The sequence below is a fragment of the Aythya ferina genome, assembly GCF_964211825.1.
Source record: "Aythya ferina genome assembly, chromosome: 15".
Taxonomy (NCBI): domain Eukaryota; kingdom Metazoa; phylum Chordata; class Aves; order Anseriformes; family Anatidae; genus Aythya; species Aythya ferina.
Genome location: NC_140314.1, coordinates 3,156,446 through 3,174,504, shown reverse-complemented (window position 1 = coordinate 3,174,504; position 18,059 = coordinate 3,156,446). Strand labels below are relative to the sequence as shown.

The 18,059-nt window shown below is 57.5% G+C and overlaps 1 protein-coding gene across 1 annotated transcript; it reads left to right on the top strand.

Moving 5' to 3' along the window:
* Positions 1–123: 123 nt before the first annotated feature.
* Positions 124–9,209, top strand: NT5M (5',3'-nucleotidase, mitochondrial). The gene is made up of 5 exons (XM_084536225.1): positions 124–2,152; positions 4,908–5,008; positions 5,308–5,368; positions 5,685–5,799; positions 5,997–9,209. The coding sequence occupies exons 1-5, from the start codon at positions 1,886–1,888 to the stop codon at positions 6,152–6,154; spliced, it is 702 nt and encodes a 233-aa protein (XP_084392351.1). The 5' UTR covers positions 124–1,885; the 3' UTR covers positions 6,155–9,209.
* The last annotated feature ends 8,850 nt before the right edge of the window (positions 9,210–18,059 follow it).

Genomic DNA, 18,059 nt, shown 5'->3' with positions numbered 1-18,059 from the left:
CCCGGAGCGGGAGGCCATCTTAGCGCGAGAAGCCGTGACTCAGCAGGGCCGCGGGGTGACGTCATGATGGTGTCACCATGGCGTCACGCGTGGGGTTTGGGGCTGTTTCAGGGCCCTCCCCGGTGCCTGGGTTGAAAGGAGGGGGTGTGTGTGTGCTGCCAGTGCGCGGCCAGAAATAAAGCATGAGATCCCAGTCCTTGCTCTGAATCACAGAAATATCACTGAAATATCACACAATCATCACAGAATTATCACAATTACCACAATTATCACAGAATCAAGGTCGTTAAGCACCTCCAAGCTCATCTGGTCCAACCCCCCCTACCACCGCTGTCACCACTGAGCCATGTCCCCACGTCCAACCCCTCCTTGAACACCCCCGGGGATGGTGACTGCTTGAGTGAAATAAGAATACAGCCTCAAAACTTCACATTTCCCCCTGAAACTCACATTTATGTTACTGTTACGTACACCCAGCTGTCAGGAATTCTGTTCCTGCATTCACTCCCTTTCTGTATTCTGTATATTCACTCCCTGACCTTCACCAAGCCGTTTGCTCTCCACAGCCCGTCTGCCCTTTACATGAAACAAGAACAACATACTCCAAGGAAAACAAGCTGGAACCGAAAGATTAAATATTCTGGATCCGCTAAGTCGTGTCGTTGCTGTCAGCCAAAATCTCTTCCTCCTCAGCCCAGCGGTTGCCTAATGCTGTTAGTCACACTCTCGATGCCTCCCGGCTCTTCACCAGCTTAAATCCCCAAAGTGGTTTTTGGGCCATGGTGATGTTTGGTCCTGTGTCAGAACATTCAGCCCTTTACGCATGCTGTTTTTGTGCCAGCACTTGTTTGTGTCACTTTGAGTCCCCGTCTCCACGGCCACTTTTGCAAATGTTTCCCATCACTGATGAGTTCTGGGTGCACTGAAGAGCTCTGGGTCCATGTTGCAAACCTCCACAAGCGCTTGTGTGGACGGAGCTGTCAGATCCAGCGAGGTTTCTGGGCAAACTCTCACTTCTCCCCACGACTTGCTGTAAGGGTGCTGCTATATTTCACACTGCATCTTCGCAGCAAAAATCCCCCCGTGGCTTCCACCTGCACCCCTATCACCTCCACGCACCCCAATACACCCACCGCACCCCCTGCAGCTATGAAAAGACCCAGGGACATAGGGGAGGCAGCGGGGGGCTCCTAAAAGATGCCAGCCCTGCCTTCACCCCCGGGGTCCCAAGCCGGGACAATGGGTCCCAAGGGAGACCCCAGCACCCTGGCATCGGGTGCAAGCCCCGGGGCTGCACCGGGGGCTACGGGGAGAGGGGAGGGAGAAGCCGGGGGGAGGCTTCAAGAGGCTCGGAGGCGCTGCCGAGCCCCAGCTCCGCAGGGCGCTTGTGCAGCTTTAAGGCGGTGCCGTCGCTCTCCGGGCTCGGCCAGGCACCGGGAAGAGGAACTGGGCTTTTGCACTGCCGGGTCGGGGACGTCCCAGCTCCGGGCCCCGACCCCCGGCTCCTGAGACCACCACCACCTCCACCATCACCCCCCTCCCCAGCCCCGCAGCCGCCTGCTCGCTGCTCTCTGCAAGGGAGGGGATGGGGCGGGGAGGTCCCGGGGCGAGGACGAGCCCCTGCACCCCCTCCGCATCCCCTCAGCACCCCCCTGGCACCCCCTCGCATCCCCCTTGCACCCCCTCGCACCCCCTTTGCTCCCCTTCGCACCCCTTTTGCTCCCCCTCGCATCCCCTCCGCTCTCCCCTATTGCATCTCCCAGGGGAGCCGCTTGCAAGGGCTGCTTGCTTGCAGGTTCCGTGCTTGAAATAAAAGTCTCCCCTTTTTTCTCCCCCCCCAAAGACCCTCCCCAGCTGTCCTGAGCCCCCCCCCCCTCTTCCCACCATGATTTTGCTGAGCAGCATCTTGCACCTCCGCCCCCCCCGGCGCTGTGGCCCCTTGGCAGGGCTGGGCAGGGGGCCCAGCCCCATAGTGGGGTCCCGCAGGGCTCTGCGGGTGCTGGTGGACATGGACGGGGTGCTGGCCGACTTCGAGGGAGGCTTCCTCAAGAAATTCAGGGCCAGGTACCCCGACAAGCCCTACATTGCCCTGGAGGACCGGAGGGGCTTTTGGGTGTCGGAGCAATACGGGCGCCTGGGACCCGAGCTGAGCGTGAGTCTCTGCATCCCCCCGGCTCCTCGCGCGGTTCGTGTTTGCTCTGCACCCTGCTTTTGCCTCCAGAGCTCTGGCACGAGGCTCACACAGGCCCCTGGGGAGGGTGGTGGGTGCTGGCCGGAGCTCCCACCCCAATACAGGCACAGGTCTGCACGCAGCAGGGCTTCCAGCGGTGCCTCTTGTCCCAGAAATCCAGCATTTGTAATGCGTCCGTCTCCTTTCCCTGCATGCACAGATGGAGATGCAAGGAAAGGAGATCTTTCAGAACACCTGCTTACTTAAAAAAGAGGAAAAGTCGCTTCGCTGGATTGTTCTAGCTCCGATTTGGCCATGCTTCATGGGTTGGAACTATCCCTAGATGGATTTATGGAGTTCCTCAACAGCAATGTACGCGGTGGGACGCGGCAGAGGAGTTGAGAGCTAACCATGCAAGTGATGCTTCATGTGAGGGCTTACTGGAAATTAAAAAGACCCTAAGCCCTCCCATGTCTGAAAAATGTTGTGATCTGTTTTACTAATTAAAGCCTAGAAGCAGGAGCTCTCTTTATGTTGTACTTTATCTTTCAACCAAAGGCTCAGTGCTGCAGAAAGTCGGTTTCTGCTTCTGCGAGTTTACCAGCTCACTTGGAGGGCTGTGGTCTTATCTGAGGCTTGTAATTGCACCAGTTGAAAGGAGTTGCAGCAGATAAAATACTCCTCTTTAAGAGCACAGAGGCTCTAAGGAGGAGAGCATGTGTAACGGCCAGGGCTTCCCACTGGCAAAGTCCTCGGTGGCTCAAAGAGCTGAAGGAATGACGTGTCCCCTCTAGCTGGGATTGATGGAAGGGGGATGGAGATTGATGAAATGGGGAATGGAGAACATCCTCCACGCAATAAGGCAGATGCTAAAAGTTTGAGGGGGTAATGCATGATAACTTTTTTTTTTTCTTTCTCCTGGATGTTAACTACTTTGCATGTGAGCTCATCTTGCATCTGCCATGGTAAAAACCCCCAAACCTTGGGCTGAACAAGTAACAAAACTTCTACAGACCAGCTTCAGGGCAGTCCTGCTTTCAGACCAAGGATTAGGAGCGTAGGAGCTGCTCGGTGGCTGAGAAGAACATTGAGGTTCACACGCGGGGTCCATCCTGTTTGGCACAGGGTGGCATTTCCAGCCTGTGGGGATTTTTTTCTGCCAAAGGGAGTTATTCTGGCTCTCGGAGCCGAGTGGGTCTTTTCCTCAAGATGAGCTTAGTTCTTCCCCCATCGAGCTTGATTGCAAAACGCTTTTTGACATAAGTGGAAGCAGAATAGCTACGGAAGTCGTTGCTGTAAGAAAACACTTGAGCACAGTTTGAAGTGCTTTGCTGCATCAGGCCACGTTTCTTAGCTGTCTCTTGGGCAACTACATTCAGTACCTTAGAAATAAAACATCTTTGCCCACCCATCTAAGGCTGAGCAACTGGAGTCTGCCTGGCCCTTTGGCAAACTAGCAGGGTGGCTGCTCTTTTCATGCTACCAGGAGGCATTTCTGCTGGTTTTCTTGCGCTGAATCGGTGCATTTGTTTTTGAGCAGGCACTAAGATATGTCTTTTTCTTTCTTTTTTTCCTCTGAGCCACTGATGTTTTCTGCTCCTCAGGCAAAGTAGTGCAATAGTTGGTCTGATTGGGACAACCTTTTAAGTTAGGTGTGCCTGATCTTTTCATATTACCTGGGATTTTTTGGAGAAGTGCATGGGTTTGATGCCAGCATGTCGCATTTAATGCTCCATGCACAAATATGTAGTGGGTTGCCTGCTCTCTTCCCCCACTGCAGGTGTAGTAAGGGCAAAAGATGGTGGGACAGAGTAGATTCCCACTCATCAGGCAGGATGAGTCTAGCTGGCCTGTCCGACCAGTCTGTTTTTGGCTACGAGCTTATTTAAGCACCGTATAAATGCTGCTGAGGCTGCTCTCTACTACCCTGATGCTCTGCTGGCTCCTCCTTAACTCTGCAATGCAAGGAGGCCAGGAGGGATTGGAATTTCCTTCATCCCTATCCCTCCACCCCAAGTAAAGCAGCGGAGATGCTCCAAATCAACCCTTCAGGGCAGGGCTCCCACCAAAACCTCCCAGCTGTGGCTGCAGCTGCTCGGCTGCGTTGCGACACCAGGCCACGGCTGCTTCCTCTGCCCACATCCATGTGGCAACACTCCCAAGCTCTCCTCCCCAAGGACCCCGTGTCTGTGCAAAATAATTGCTTTTCTTGGCAACTGAGAAGCCGTTACCTGTCTGAGGGAGCACAGGAGCTCTGGATGCTGTTCCTTAGAGCTGTGCTGGTGCTGTTGCAGGCAGCCCCTGGACTCTGTCCTCGTCCCAAGGCTTTGCCCCCTGTGGTTTCTCTTTGCTTAGCTCTCCCCTAGCACCAGAGCAGTGCGCTGGGGCTGCAGACCTGGATTTTATGTGTTTCCAACCCTTGCCTGGAGTTTCTTGCTCCATTCGCCCGGGCATCCCCGAGGAAGGTTGTCGGCGTTCATCCTGACATATATTTCATCCTATATTACATTGTCTCCTACGAGAGCAGCCCGGCTGCTATTTTAAGTGATCTGATGGAGATAAATAGGGCAGAGAGCGTCGTGAGCTGAACTACATCACATTGCAGTGGGGGTACCAGGCCACTTCAGCTGGATCCACATAGAAGTTCCCCTCTGGACACGGACCCGAGGTTTCGTTGGGTTCTGGACAGCCTCTAGAAGAAAGCCCTGTGCAGTAACCGCTCTCTTTCCCCTCGCAGGAGAAAGCCATCAGCATCTGGGAATCGAAGAACTTCTTCATCGAGCTGGACCCGCTCCCCGGTGCTGTGGAAGCTGTGAAGCAAATGGCAAATATGGCAGAGTGAGTAGAAACCTTCCTGTGGTATTTGGGGACGGACGGGGGGAGCAGCAGTGGCGTGCAGGCTGATTTGCCTCCTGGCAGAGGTACTCAGCACAGCATCAGCACTGAAAATGCCGACCAGACACCCGTGCACGGGAGGAAAGAAGGGGTTTTGACCTGCAGGGTGCTCACCAAGAGAATCAGCCCTGTGCATCCCCTTCCCTTCAGCTCTCTGCTCCCAACAAAAGGGAGAATGTGGCTGTGGGTGGGATGCTGTGCAAGGGGGGGCTAACACCTTGTTATCTTTTCTCTCTTGGCAGCACTGACGTGTTCATCTGCACGAGCCCTATCAAGAAGTACCGCTACTGCCCTTACGAGAAGGTGAGTGGGTCCGAAACCCCCTCCAGTGAGCCCCCACGTGCCTCGCTCTGCCCAGCCGTAAGCCAGCAGCAACATTTCCCTGCCCCAGCAGCAGCGTTGTTCCCAGGCATCTTCTCCGTGTGGCCTCTCTGCCCTCGGCTGAGCTCTGCCACTTGCATTCACGTGGTCTTAATGTTTCATCCTGATGCCTGGGTTTTTTAAAGCTGCTGCTTGCTCTCCAGCAGCATCTGAACCCTTCCTGCTAACAAACCAATTCGGCAGGGTGTCAGAGCTCGTGTCAGCCTGCCTCCTCTCACTGCTCCCCCTCGCCTTGCAGTACGCCTGGGTGGAGAAGCACTTCGGCCCCGAGTTCCTCGAGCAGATCGTTCTGACGCGAGATAAGACGGTGGTTTCTGCTGACCTGCTTATCGACGACAGGCCTGACATAACAGGTAAGGGCGCTGTGGGGTGGCAGAAGTGACAGTCTACGGCCCCAAGGGGTAGGTGGCATCGGGGGTGATGGGTGCTGGTCCCTGCCTGGCTGAGGAAGCTCTTATCAGGGGGTTGTGTCCACGTTTGTGAGCAAGATCAAGCTCTGCGCCTTGCAGGGGAGGAACTGGGTGAGCTGACCTCTCTCCTTGTTTCACAGGGGCCGAGCTGAACCCCAGCTGGGAGCACGTGCTCTTCACAGCCTGCCACAACAGGCACCTGCAGCTGAAGCCCCCCAGCCGCCGCCTGCAGTCCTGGACTGACGACTGGAGGGCCATTCTGGACAGCAAACGGCTGCCGCCCGGCCGGGCCACCTAAAAACCAGCCTCCCGTGGCCGCCTGGGGCTGTGGCCACCCACTTGGTGCCCTGCAGAGTCCTGCTGAAGGCTGACACCACGGACAGACAGACAGATGCCGTCCCTAGAGTGGAGAGGAAGGGGAGATGAAGCAGCAAGGACCCCAGGAGCGGATCTCAGCCCAGCCAGGGGCATTTACTGCCACGTCTGCACCCCCAGCATCACCGTCCTCCTCCAGCATGGCACGGAGTGGCTCTCTGTCCTGCTGGGGCATGGTCACACCCGTGGTGGAGTTGTCCTCCGGCTGGCTTGAAGGATCCCCATCCACCCTCGTCCTTGAGGAGCTGCTGCAGCTACACACAGAGAGGCTTTAGGGCTGCTTTGGGAAGAAGGGAGCAGATGTTTCTTTACACAAGAGCTGCAAGAAACCATGCGGGCACTTGCTGACGGGCTGGCAGAGGTGAGGGGGGTTCTTTACCCTGCCCAAAGGCTCTTCCTCCTTCCCCAGCTCTTGGCACTCACCTCACGAGCTTCTGGGGCTCTTTTCCCACTGCTCTCCACTCGGGCCGCTCACCCTGGGCATTGCTGATGCAGCAAGCAGGCCGAGCAGTGCTGGCAGAAGCCCTTTTTGGAAGCCCAGCAGCTTCTGCAGCTCACATCTCACCTCACAAACCGGTGATCTGATGGATTTCAAAGCCAGGGAGGTCGGCACGGTGCTGGCTGCGTGGTCCGTGCCCCATCTCTCTCCTCATCCTGCCCAAAATGAGCCCGCCAGGAGAGCTCTGGGTGTGCATCCACCCAGAGGGGGATCCTTCTAGGGATGGATCCTTCCACGCAGAAAGCCCTGGGTGGTGCAAACCACCAGGCTGAGGCAGTGGGACCGTCAGTACTGCCCAGCTGATTGCCAAATTGTCTGATTTCACCTCGGGGAAGCTGGCTGGGGCTGCGAGTGGCCAGCTGGAACAACGGGCACTGAAAAGGGAGCACTTGGAGCAAGCGGCAGCTCCCCGAGGGACACGTTTCATGTAGCTGTGCCTCTTTTTTCCCTGCCTGGCTGGTTCCCACCTCCCTGAGCCTGCACCAGCCTCTGAACTGCACCACAAAGCAGCCACTGTTGCTTCTCCTGCCGGCCCCGGAGAGGGGATGTCCCTGTCCTGGGGGGGCACCGCACTGAGTGTCCCCAGGCAGAGCCCTGGGGACCTGCAGGGACGCTGCAGCTCTCACAGGGGTCATTTGGGGTATCCAGCAGCACTCCCCACCCCGTTTGGGATCCCACCACTATCCCCTGCTGACCCAGACCAAGGACTTGCTGACCACAGGGGTAAAACTCCCCTCTGGGACATGTGGCATGGGTCAGCCACCCTGTGTGCTGCTCACCAAGCCTTTGGCTTCCCTCTCCTCTCTCCTTTTGGCCCCGTCAGCAAAAAAACAATGTGAGCTGAAAGCCACGCAGCCAACAAACAGCACATTTCAGCAGCAGCAGTTGCCCCACCACGCCTGGGACTCAGAGGGGCTCTCGAAGTCGGTGCTTCCAAATCCGTGCCTTCCCCAGCTGCTGCAGGCCAGGGGTGAAGCCCGAATTGCCTCAGCTCTCTCTGAAAGCTGCCCCGTCTCTTGGGATGGGGAAATTGTGTAAAGATTCTGTGGTCTAGGAGTGACGAACCGCAAGGATTTAACTTTTTTTTTTTTAATCCTGTTTAAACCACTTTGGGCTGCTCCTGAGGAGCTGCTGCGGCTGCCGAGCATCACACATGGCATTGCATGGGCTCCGAGTTCAGCTTGTCCCTCGTGGCACCATTTAAATAAGAGCTCCCCAAGCTCTCCAGAGCCATTTCCCAACCTGTCCTCGAGCTGAAATGGAGCTGCCATGTTGCTACGGCTGCCCCAAACCCCACATCTTTCCCCCAAAGCCAGGGTGGACCCGAGGGATGCAGCTTTCCAGGTCCAGATCTTTCCCCCTTGGTGAGACGTGTGATGCCAGAGAGACCACGTGGATGCACACCAAATATACTTGAAAGCAGGGCAGGAATTTCTCCCTGTGTGAGGCTCACAGAAATCCCATGTGGTTGCCGTCCTGTTGGGGCCACGACCCGACTTTCCATCCCCCAGCCGCGTGGTCCTTTTAGTGCTCGAGCCGTTCTGCAGCCAGCTGGGACGCACAGAGCTTTTATTTTTAAACGCACATCCATAAAACAGAGGCTGCCGCGGAGCACTGCAATAAACACCGGGGTTTATTGGCATCTGGCTTCCCAGAAACGCAGTTTGGGTTTTGCAGTTTCCCACCCGAGGAGGCTCTGCCTTCTGCGTGGGGGAGCTGGGGAGGGCTGCACCTGGGGCTGGGGAATCCTCAGGGCCAGAAAACCTGAAAACAGCCCTGCCAGCACAATAATAATGCCATTACAGAGTCCCTGTGGGCAGAACGAGAGCCCAGGGGCAGTTTTAGTGCTGGGGGGGATGCTGCAGGCAGGGAACGGCCTCCTGTGCCCTCCTCCGGGATCAGCGTGGCACAGAGGAAACGAGCACTGACGCTGGGACGAAGCATGGGAGTTGTTTTTCCCCCTCTTGTTGTTGTTCTTGTTGTTCTCGTTTGTTTGTTTGTTTTCTCCTGGCAGTAGCTCACTGCCACGTCCAGCTTTAAGGACAGTTTGAATTTCCTCCTCCAGCTCAGACCCCTGCGTTCGCCGGCTGCAAGAACTCCTTAATTTCGCCCCTTCACCGGCGAGCCCAATCCTGCCACAGCTCGGACCCCGCCGAGATGCCACGGCAAGGAAAACCGTGGTACGGCTCGTGCCCGAAATGTGCATTTCTGAGCCCAAACCCCGATGCTGGGGGCCTGCAGGGAGGATGGGGCATTCACAGCAGGGCTGGACTGTGTCTTTCTGTGCTCTGCTGTGACACCCGTGAGCTGGAGAGGAAATCCTGCTGGAGCTCAGGCACGGCGCGTGCCCCTGGCACTCTCAGGGTTAACCAAAAAGCGGAGATTTGGGGCTTTTCCACTCTGTTTGGGCTACAAAAAGATGCATGTTCTCATTGCCACGCTGCAAAGGAGACGCACAATAAATTTTTCTGTGCCACTGGCTCAGCCTCTCTCTGCGGGGCGGTGGGCTCTGGGGGCGCAGCTGCCTTTGGGTGTGCACCCCCCAAATGCCACCACGGTCCCAAAAAATGTGCCCAGGGGGGTGGTTAGGGGAACAGGCACCTCTCTCCCCTTGTGGCTACGTTTTGGGGCTGCCCTTGTGGTGGTGGCACTGGGGGCACGTTCCCCAGCAAGGGATGGAGCAAGGTGCAGGGACCTGCAAGCGGCACCTCCCCGGAGCAGGGGGGAGCTGCAGCCCCCTGCCCAGGAGCTTTGGTGCCCTCCCCATGGGCAGGGGCTGCACCAGAGACCCCCAAACACCCCCAGGAGGTGAATGTGGCCGTGGGGCAGAGCAGCACAGAGAGGAAAGGATGTCAAGAGCAATGACAGCACCTCGAGCATAATGGGGGCTGAATTGGGGCATCACTCAAAATCTATGGGGATTTCGGCTGGTCCCAAAGACTGGGCGCAGGGTGTGGGTGCAGGCACACCCCTGTAAGGACGTCACCCCCATTCCAGCCCATTTTGGCACACTCTGGTCCTGCTTGTAGGACCTGGCCAGGGCACAGAAAGCGATGCTCTCGCCTGCATTATTCCTAAACTCTTTGTTGGCCGATGCCCAAAGAACTCCAAGAGGGGGCTGCGGGGCCGGGGTCAGCCCAGCCGTGCTGTGCAGGGGCCAGCCCTGATGCAAGGGCTGCGGGTGGTGTGGGACAAAGCCAGGGCAGGGGATGGAGGGAGGCTGAGTCACCCGAATAACTCAGGCTGGGAGCGAGCAGAGCCAGCGATGGCTCAGCCCCCGGAGGCAGCCGGATGGGGTTTGGCACCTGCGGGGCTGCCACGCTCCATTTTGGAGCAGGATGGTGCCCGGCCTCTCTGCTCGAGGCCAGGGCCTGGAGGCACATCGTGGGCAAGGCAGCAGCGGGCGTGCAGGAGAGATCCACGGGATGCAGGAGGAATATCCACTAGAGGGGACTGTGCGATCGCGTGTGGGAGCGCTCAGCTGCCAGGCTGCCTCGGAGCAGGATCGGGCTCCTCCATGCAGCCTCCTGCTCGTGCCCTCTGCAGCCCAGCCCTGCGGCCCCCTGCTCATCCCAACCCTGCAGCCCCCCAGCTTTAGGGAAGGACCTCAGCAGCCCTTGGTGCCCTTTTGGCAGCTCGTCCCGGGGCGCACAGGGCGCACGGGGTGCCCAGAAAGGCGTCTGCAGCTGGAGGCATGGGGGAAATGTGCCGACCCCAACGGGCAGCCAAGGCTCCCCACGGCCGCTTGCTCGCTCCCTGTGAGGATGGGGGAGAGATCGGAAGGGTAAAAGCTTAAAAAAACAGTGGGTCAGAAGAATTGGGGATCTATAGGGTCCGTATGGAAAATATCCCTGGGAAAAATGCAGCCCCCAGCATCCCTCATCGTTGCCATTCTCCTCCTGCTCTGTGCCTCCCTGCTCGGCTCTGCCCCACTTCCCTGCAGGCCCCTGGCTCTCCCAGGGCTGAGATTTCACCCTAAATCCCACAAAGGGCCATTACTTTGCTTTTCCTCCCACTCATCCCAAAACCAGAGCCTGTTTTGGGAGCAGAGCTGTGGGTGGTGAGGGCTGGGGGAAGCAGGGAGCTTTCTGATGGATTCGTCTCGCCCCTCAGCACCGGGATGTGGTTTCCCTCCTGGCAGGATTTATGGGTTTTGCCCCTTTATTTGTAAATAAAGACTCGAGTGATGCATATTCTGGGGAGGAATAAAGCTCCCCAGTGCAGGAGGGCAGACGGGAGCCCGCAGCGCTGCCGGCAGCATCCCACTTTCCCCACCAAGACAGGGCATGGAGCTGGGCTCCAGCACCCCAGACTCATCCCACCCATTCTCCCGGTGGCTTAAAGACCTTCAAAAGTGCCTGATCATTTAGGGTTGCGCATTCCCAAGGACCCACGAGCACTTCTGCATCTCCCCTCAGCTTTGCAGCCCTGCTGGTGACCCCACACCCGGCAAGCCCTGGGCGCTCGGCTGCTTTCTGCACCTCCCAGCTCTGCAGCACCTCCATCGAACCTCCTGCACGTGCCAGGCAGAGCGTTCCCCATACAACACCTGCCCTCGACACGCAGCATTTTTTCCCCAAAACCCAGGAGAGCAGCAGCAGCAGCTCACCACAGCCTGCCTCCCCCGGCAGACCGAGCCGGATCTGTCCTGCTCGGCGGTGGCTGCTTCGTTACCAGCTAGCTCATTCTTGCTCCTTCTTCTATCCCAGCCCTTTGCAGGAGGGAGGGGAGAACAAAACAGCCCTGGGGGTGAAGTTACCTTATTAATTAACGAGGCTGAGAGCTTTGCAGATATTGCGCGGAAGAGGGGAAAAAGCGGGGAAACTGGGCAAAACCAGAACGGCTCGGGTTCAATTGTCAGCCCAATTAACCTAGATCCGTGCCCTCCCTCTGGATGAATAGCTCATTATTATGTAATTGCTTCGGCCCAGCTCCTGGTGGAGGGGAATTAAATTTAGGCACGTAACGAGGCAAGCCGGTGTGGAGACGGGACGCGGGGGCTGCCCAAAAAAAAAGTGAAGAAAGGGTAATCCGGGACTGTAGAAGTCTGTGGTATCCGCACCATTTGCACCATTGTGGGTCCAAAATGTGGCTGGGCTGGGGATGATTTGGAAAGGCCTGGTGATGGTGCTGAAGGATAATTCTTGGTGGGCTTTTTGGTGATGGAAGAGAGCAGGAGGAGGAGGAGAAACAAGCAGGAGGCTCCTGCAGGCTCCAAGCACGGAGGATATTTGTGCACTTGGGGCTTTGCACCACTGCTGTGGGTGTTTGAAGTGCCCCATCTGGGTGCCTACACGGCCCAGGAGCCCAGTGACCCTCATGAATGGCCCTGGGTTTTTTATTTTTATTTTTATTTTTTTTATTTTGGGCCAGGATAGATTGTGGGGAGCGGGCAGGAGGCCGTGGTTTAGCCAAGCACTCCAGCATCCACGTAATTGCACCAGCCCTGCTCAGCTCAGCAAGGGGTTTAGGCAAGATAATTGGTGTGCTCGGTCAGGGACAAGGTGCTTTGGGAGCTCTTTTGTCTGAAGAAGGGGAAAAAAAAAATCATTGTGAGCCTTATCTGACCCTTTCCTCCTTGCCCTGCTAGGACTGCTCTGCCTAGTGAGGAGGAAAAATTCCCCCATTAGTGGCTTTCAAACCTAGAGCTAATAAAAAAGCCACAAACCCCCAAAAGTCACTGAGAAAACCTGCTGGTGCCATAGCAGAGCAGGCTTTTTTTCCATCTGCAGGGCTGGTGAGTTTGTATGCAGTGGGAAACTTAAATGCACCATGTGTGAGAAGCCTGCAGGCTTCAATATTAGCTCAAGAGCAGATAAATGTGGTTTTCTTCTGCTCTTGCTAGCTTTAAACTCCCTCATTTCCAGCCCCTCGGCTCAACCCCAAGCCTAGCCCCCATCCTTGGACAAAAGCACCTTGCAGCGTGCGTGGCAGGGGTACTTTGTGCGTAACACAAAGCAGGCATCTTTAAAGAAAAAGGCACTGGACACCCCAAATTAATCAATTTTAGCTTTTCCCAGTGCCAGGCATGCTGGCTGCCACTGGCTTCCCTGCGAGCAGCTCCACCACACCAGCTAGGAAAACAGAGCAGAGCCCTGGGAGTGCTGGAGCCCTTCTTGGGAGCAGAGCTCCCCCAGCTCCATCCCTCCCCCAGCTCCATCCCTTCCCCAGCTCCATCCCTTCCCCAGCTCCATCCCTCCCCCAGCTCCATCCCTCCCCCAGCTCCATCCCTTCCCCAGCTCCTTGGCTTCCTTTTCCCTTAAGCCCATTCCTGGCAGCTGCTGTGGCTCTTGCTGAGAGGATTGTGCATCCCCAGACATCCAAGCTGCCACAGGGCAGAGGCTGGCAAAGGGCGAGCGAAGCCCAAACCGCCCCAGGCTGGCAAACTGCAGAGGCTCCAGCCACACAATGAGCTTTTTGGGAAGCCACAAGCATTCTGGCTGCTCTGAGGGCCTTTCTTGGCATCCCCAGCACTGCCATCTCGTGTTTCCAAGCCTGTGCCCAGGGCACGATGCCCTTTGGTGCATCGCTCTCCCAAGCAGCTCCCGGTCCCGAGGGGCTCTGATGGACCCGTGTCCTGAAACAGGCTCAGGATTTTCCTGCACGCACCCCAGAATTAAATTGAAGAGGATTTAAGCAGATGATCACTTCTCTGCTCTTCCTAGTTGGGAAAATGGGAACTATTGCACCGTGCTGTCCACTGGCATCATCACACCCAGCCAAGGGTGAGCTGGTCCTTGTGTCTGCAAAGCCTCTGAGCTCCAGAAACCTTTGTTTCTGGAAAAAAAATATTTTTTGCCCCCCCATAGCAAATGTTCAAGATGAAATGATACTGAGAAACCTTTTTTGGGGGATGCAGGGAGAGGCTGAGCTGCCGCAGGTAGCCCCGACCCCGGACCAGAGCGCGTTTGTTTTGCTGAGGTTGTTTGGGCCAAACAACGAGCAGCAGAAACAAACAGCTACAGCGAGCGGGCGATAAACATTTTTTTCTGCGTGGTTGGAATTATCCCTGACTTTTGACCCCAGATTAAATGTAGTGTGTAACTGGTGGTTATGCATTGAGTCATGCGAGCGGGCTAATCGCAGGAACCCCCTGTTCTCCAAACAGCCTGCACCCCGCGGCTGCCGACTGCCGGCCGCTCACGTTTCCCACCCGAGGCACCCCGCGGGTTTTGCATCATCCTTTTAATTCAGCACTTAGCAAGTGTTTTTTTTTTTCTCCGGCCGGTATCTCGAGCCCGGAACAAAACAAACCCAGCAGCGCCGTAAGCAGGCAGCCCAAGGCTCCGTGATTGCTCCGGTGTCTTGTAAAGGGCTGGGCTCACGCTCAGCAGGAAAGGTCTCTCCTCTCCATCAGCAGTTCTCATGAAGGGCGAAGAAATAGCCTTGTGACTGCTAGCTCTGTGTGTAATTTGGGTGAACGTGAGCATTGGGCTTGGAAAATGTTGGCGGGAGGTGGTGGGCAGGGAGACGGGCTCGCCGTGGGGGTGCTGCACAATCCTGATACCCCCTGGCCACGCAGAAGGGCTCGGCACAGCTTCCCCAAAAACAGGGCAGAGCAGGGCAAGGGGCAGAGAATTATAGAATCAGAGAATCGCAGAATATCCCAGGTTGAAAGGGCTGGAGTTGGACTCAAGTTGGACATCGAGTTGGACTCGATGACCCACAGGGATCATCGAGTTCATCTCCTGGCTCCTCGCAGGTCTACCCAAAAATTCAGACCACACGACTGAGTGCCACCTGGCACCACTGAAACCTCGGGCTCTGGGGACTGGTGCCAGTTCATTTCATCAGGAATAAATCATAAATAAACCAACCTCTTTCCTCCTGCAGCAGCTCACTGGGCAGTAAAAGCCCAGTGGGAAGAGCGTGACCCCAGTGCAGGCTGGCTGTGCACCCCACCACGCTCACGCAGAGCTGCCCCAGAGGCATTTCAGCACCAAAAGCTCTTTGCATCGGGGGCCAGCCCCTGTGCCCGACTGTCCCAGGAGGGATGCTGGTGACGTGGGAGGCAGGGGACGCCTCTACCCCAGGTTTGGGAGGGGACAGCCCTGTCCCAAATGCCCGGGGGATGGTGGTCCCCAGGGGTCCCCCAGCCAGAGCCAGGTTTGGGGTGATCCCGGTGTCCCAGCACCCTAGCTGTCCCCAGTTCCTTGCTGGTTGGAACTGGTGCGGGTATTGGTGCTGAGCTTTCACTTGCTTGGCCAAGGTGGTTCTGCGAGAATACAGAAACGGCTGGAGGGGAAAATCCACGGCTTAGTAAACAGAGCTGAGCAAGGCAGACCTCTCACCCAGGAGGGCAGGGAGGAGGGAAGGGAGCCTGGAGCCGCCCGGGGGCACCCGGGGCTGGATTTCAACACCCAGCAGAAGACAAGGAGCTTCTGTTGGGTTGTCTGGGTCCCCAACCTCCCCGCTGCTCCCCGGTGCGGGGGCGGCTGTTTGGTCTGGCCCCGGAGCCCCGCACTGATAAGCAGGAGCTGAGGAGGAAGAGAGAGGTGGCCGAGTGCTGGGGGGAATGTGTCGGGGTGCGGGGGGCATCTGGGGATGCCTCCCTGTCCCCCCAGGCAGGGGAGGGTGATGGTGCAGGGAGGAGAGGTGCCTGGGGATGTACAGAAATGTATTTGGGGTTTATAAGACATCCAGGGCTGTGCCACGTGGCTGGGAAACAGGGCAGGGGGTGCCAGGAGGGGTGATGGCCCCACAGCCCCATCGCCCCCACAGAGCTGCCTCTTATGGGGTATGAGCCCGTGTCCCAACTGGCTCTACTCTGATGGGTTTCTCCCATTGCCTGCACCCACACATTTCCCTCCCATGCAGCTTCCAGGCATTTTTGGGGACATCTGTCTGCCCCCAGGGTTTTCTCCCCGTGCCGGGTAGGGTCAGGCCGGGACAGCCGTGCTGTTGGGTCCCTGCTGGCCATGACAGCTCCGTCCCGCTCCACCTCCAGCATAAATCACATCTGGCCGTAAATCCCCGCCAGCCTTCAGGGACCCGTCCCCGAGGAGGGCCAGGGGTCAGCCGTCAGGCAGCGAAAACAAAGACCTTGTTTTTTGGCTGGCGGGGCTGTGATCTGGAGACACAAACAAGAGTTGGCCCTGTGGCACCGAGCCCACCGGGCCAGGCTCGGCTTTCGGATGGATCAAGTCCCTGACCTGCCTTGTCACAAGGCACAGGGGACATGGGACAAGGTGTGAGGGACGAGGGGCTCAGCACATTGCTAGCCAAACACCATGGGACACACGAACGGCCTCACATCGGCCTCAATGCCGTGACACAGAAAATGCACTCGATTTTCCGAGTGAGCTCCTGAAGTCCCTGGTGCTGAGGTTACCTGGGAGCCTTGCTTTCCTTTTAAACCCCGTGTTTCCCTAGCGAGGCAGCTGCAGAAAGCCCAAACCTGTGCTGGCTGCTAGGAATTGGTCATTCACCAAAATTAATCAGGGCAGCTCGAGCAGCTCCGGGCGTTATCAGTGAGAAGTGCCGGACAGACCTCGGCGCAGACGGTGGCTCCCAGGCACGGGGACGTGGCAGGGTTCAGGTGATTTCTCAGCAGTGGTCAGCTCCACAGCCTCCTCCGGGAAGTCAGCGGGTTGTTTTCCTACCTGTGGGTGTGGGAGGTTGATAAGGAGCTGGCCGGGAAGCTGCCTGGGGCTCCTTGGGGACAGGCGGTTAGTGACGGTCAGGTAACCACTGGCTATGGGGGAATGAAGGGATTTGCCTTTTCTTCTTGGAAATACCCCTTTCCATATCAGAGATAAAAATACCCTTGTCATCTGCCTGCTGCCCGCCTTGTGGCCACGGTACCCAGCAGCAAACTGGTGCCAGCCCTGTGCTCCCCAGGCACATCATCCAAATTTTGGTGCTTCAGGGCTGCACTGTCCCTAATTCCTGTGACTTGAAGCGCCTCAGGTCCCTGGGTAACCCCATTTTTCAGCCCTATTTTTCCCCGTGTGACGACCATAAGCTGCCAACCCACCGCCCTCCTCTCCCTGGCTGCATCCTCAAGGTTCAGGGGCTGCCCGGGGAGGGGCACGAGCAAGGTTTGGGGGGGTGAGACCAGGCAGGGACCGCATTCCTCGCACGCTGGTGTTTCAGCTGAGTGCCCCCTGATGCCGGGGGCAGCGGGCACGTGTCCCACCAGCCAGCGGCACGGCCGAACTCGCTGAACTCCCCGGGCACGTGAGCCATGCCTGGAGCTGCTGGTGCTTCCCCCGAAGGCTGTCCCACGGTGGGATCCACTCGGCCCTGCTGCCGGGTGAGATAGGGGAGAGTTTGTCCGCAGCCCTGAGCCGGAGCTCTGCCGCCGAAGGACAAAATGGGGCCGGGACAAGGGTGCAGCGAGGCCGGGATGTGGCATCACAGCCCCCCCCCCGGGCTGCTGCAGTGTCCCGGGAACAACCCGAAGGTCCCGTTCCAGCTCCATCAACTGAAAACAAAAGTGCGGCTTGTTCCCGGCCTGTTTTCAAAGCCAGAGAGGTCGGGGCCACCAGAGCCCTGCCCGGCGTGGTGGTGTTGTTGGCTCCAACGCTGCTTGGCACGCACGGGGAGCAGCGCAGGGAGCGGCACGTGCCACTGCCCAGGTGTGCTGGGGACACACGTGGGAACATTTCACCTGCCCCAAAATGCAGCCAGCTCGGGGTGGCACGTGGCAGTGAGGCACCAATACCTAGAGGGGCCGGTGCTGCTGACATCCAGGGCTTTCTGCTGGGGTGGGCAGGGGGACAAATGTTTGAGATCCATAGGGCAGGAACACTGCATGGCCCTGCCGTCGGCACATCGGGCTCCGAAACATCCCCTCGGCCCTGTGCTGGGTGCCTGCATGTGTTTTCACCTGCTCAGCAGAGATTATTAGCAGAGAAAATCGTTGGGCACGGAGACAGGAGCTCGAGGGACAAGGCAGAGCCTCTGTCACCTGGAAATCAATCCCAGACATCCGCCCTGGCTCAGCCTCCTCGAGTGCCGCTCGATGTGCCCGTGCCCTCTGTCCTCTCTGCTGGATTTACCTCAAACAGCCAGAAGTTGAGCGTGCAAAGCTGTTCACACATCCCGATATCATCAGGGACAGTTGTGCCATGGACCCCGTGCCTCTCCCTGCCTGATATGCAGGGACCACCCTACCCAACGGCCCCAAACCGTCCCTGCGAGCTCCCCGCGTCCCCAAGGCAGCTTTGCATTCCTGCTGAGTCAAGCTGACAGCGCGCTGACATTCGTTTTGACCTTTCGAATCACAAGGATGTTCTGTCCTTCCCGGCCAAGTACAGCCTGGCCACCCCGTGGGTGGATTATAGTGGATATACAGCGACTGCAAGTACGGATCTGGCACCGGGGA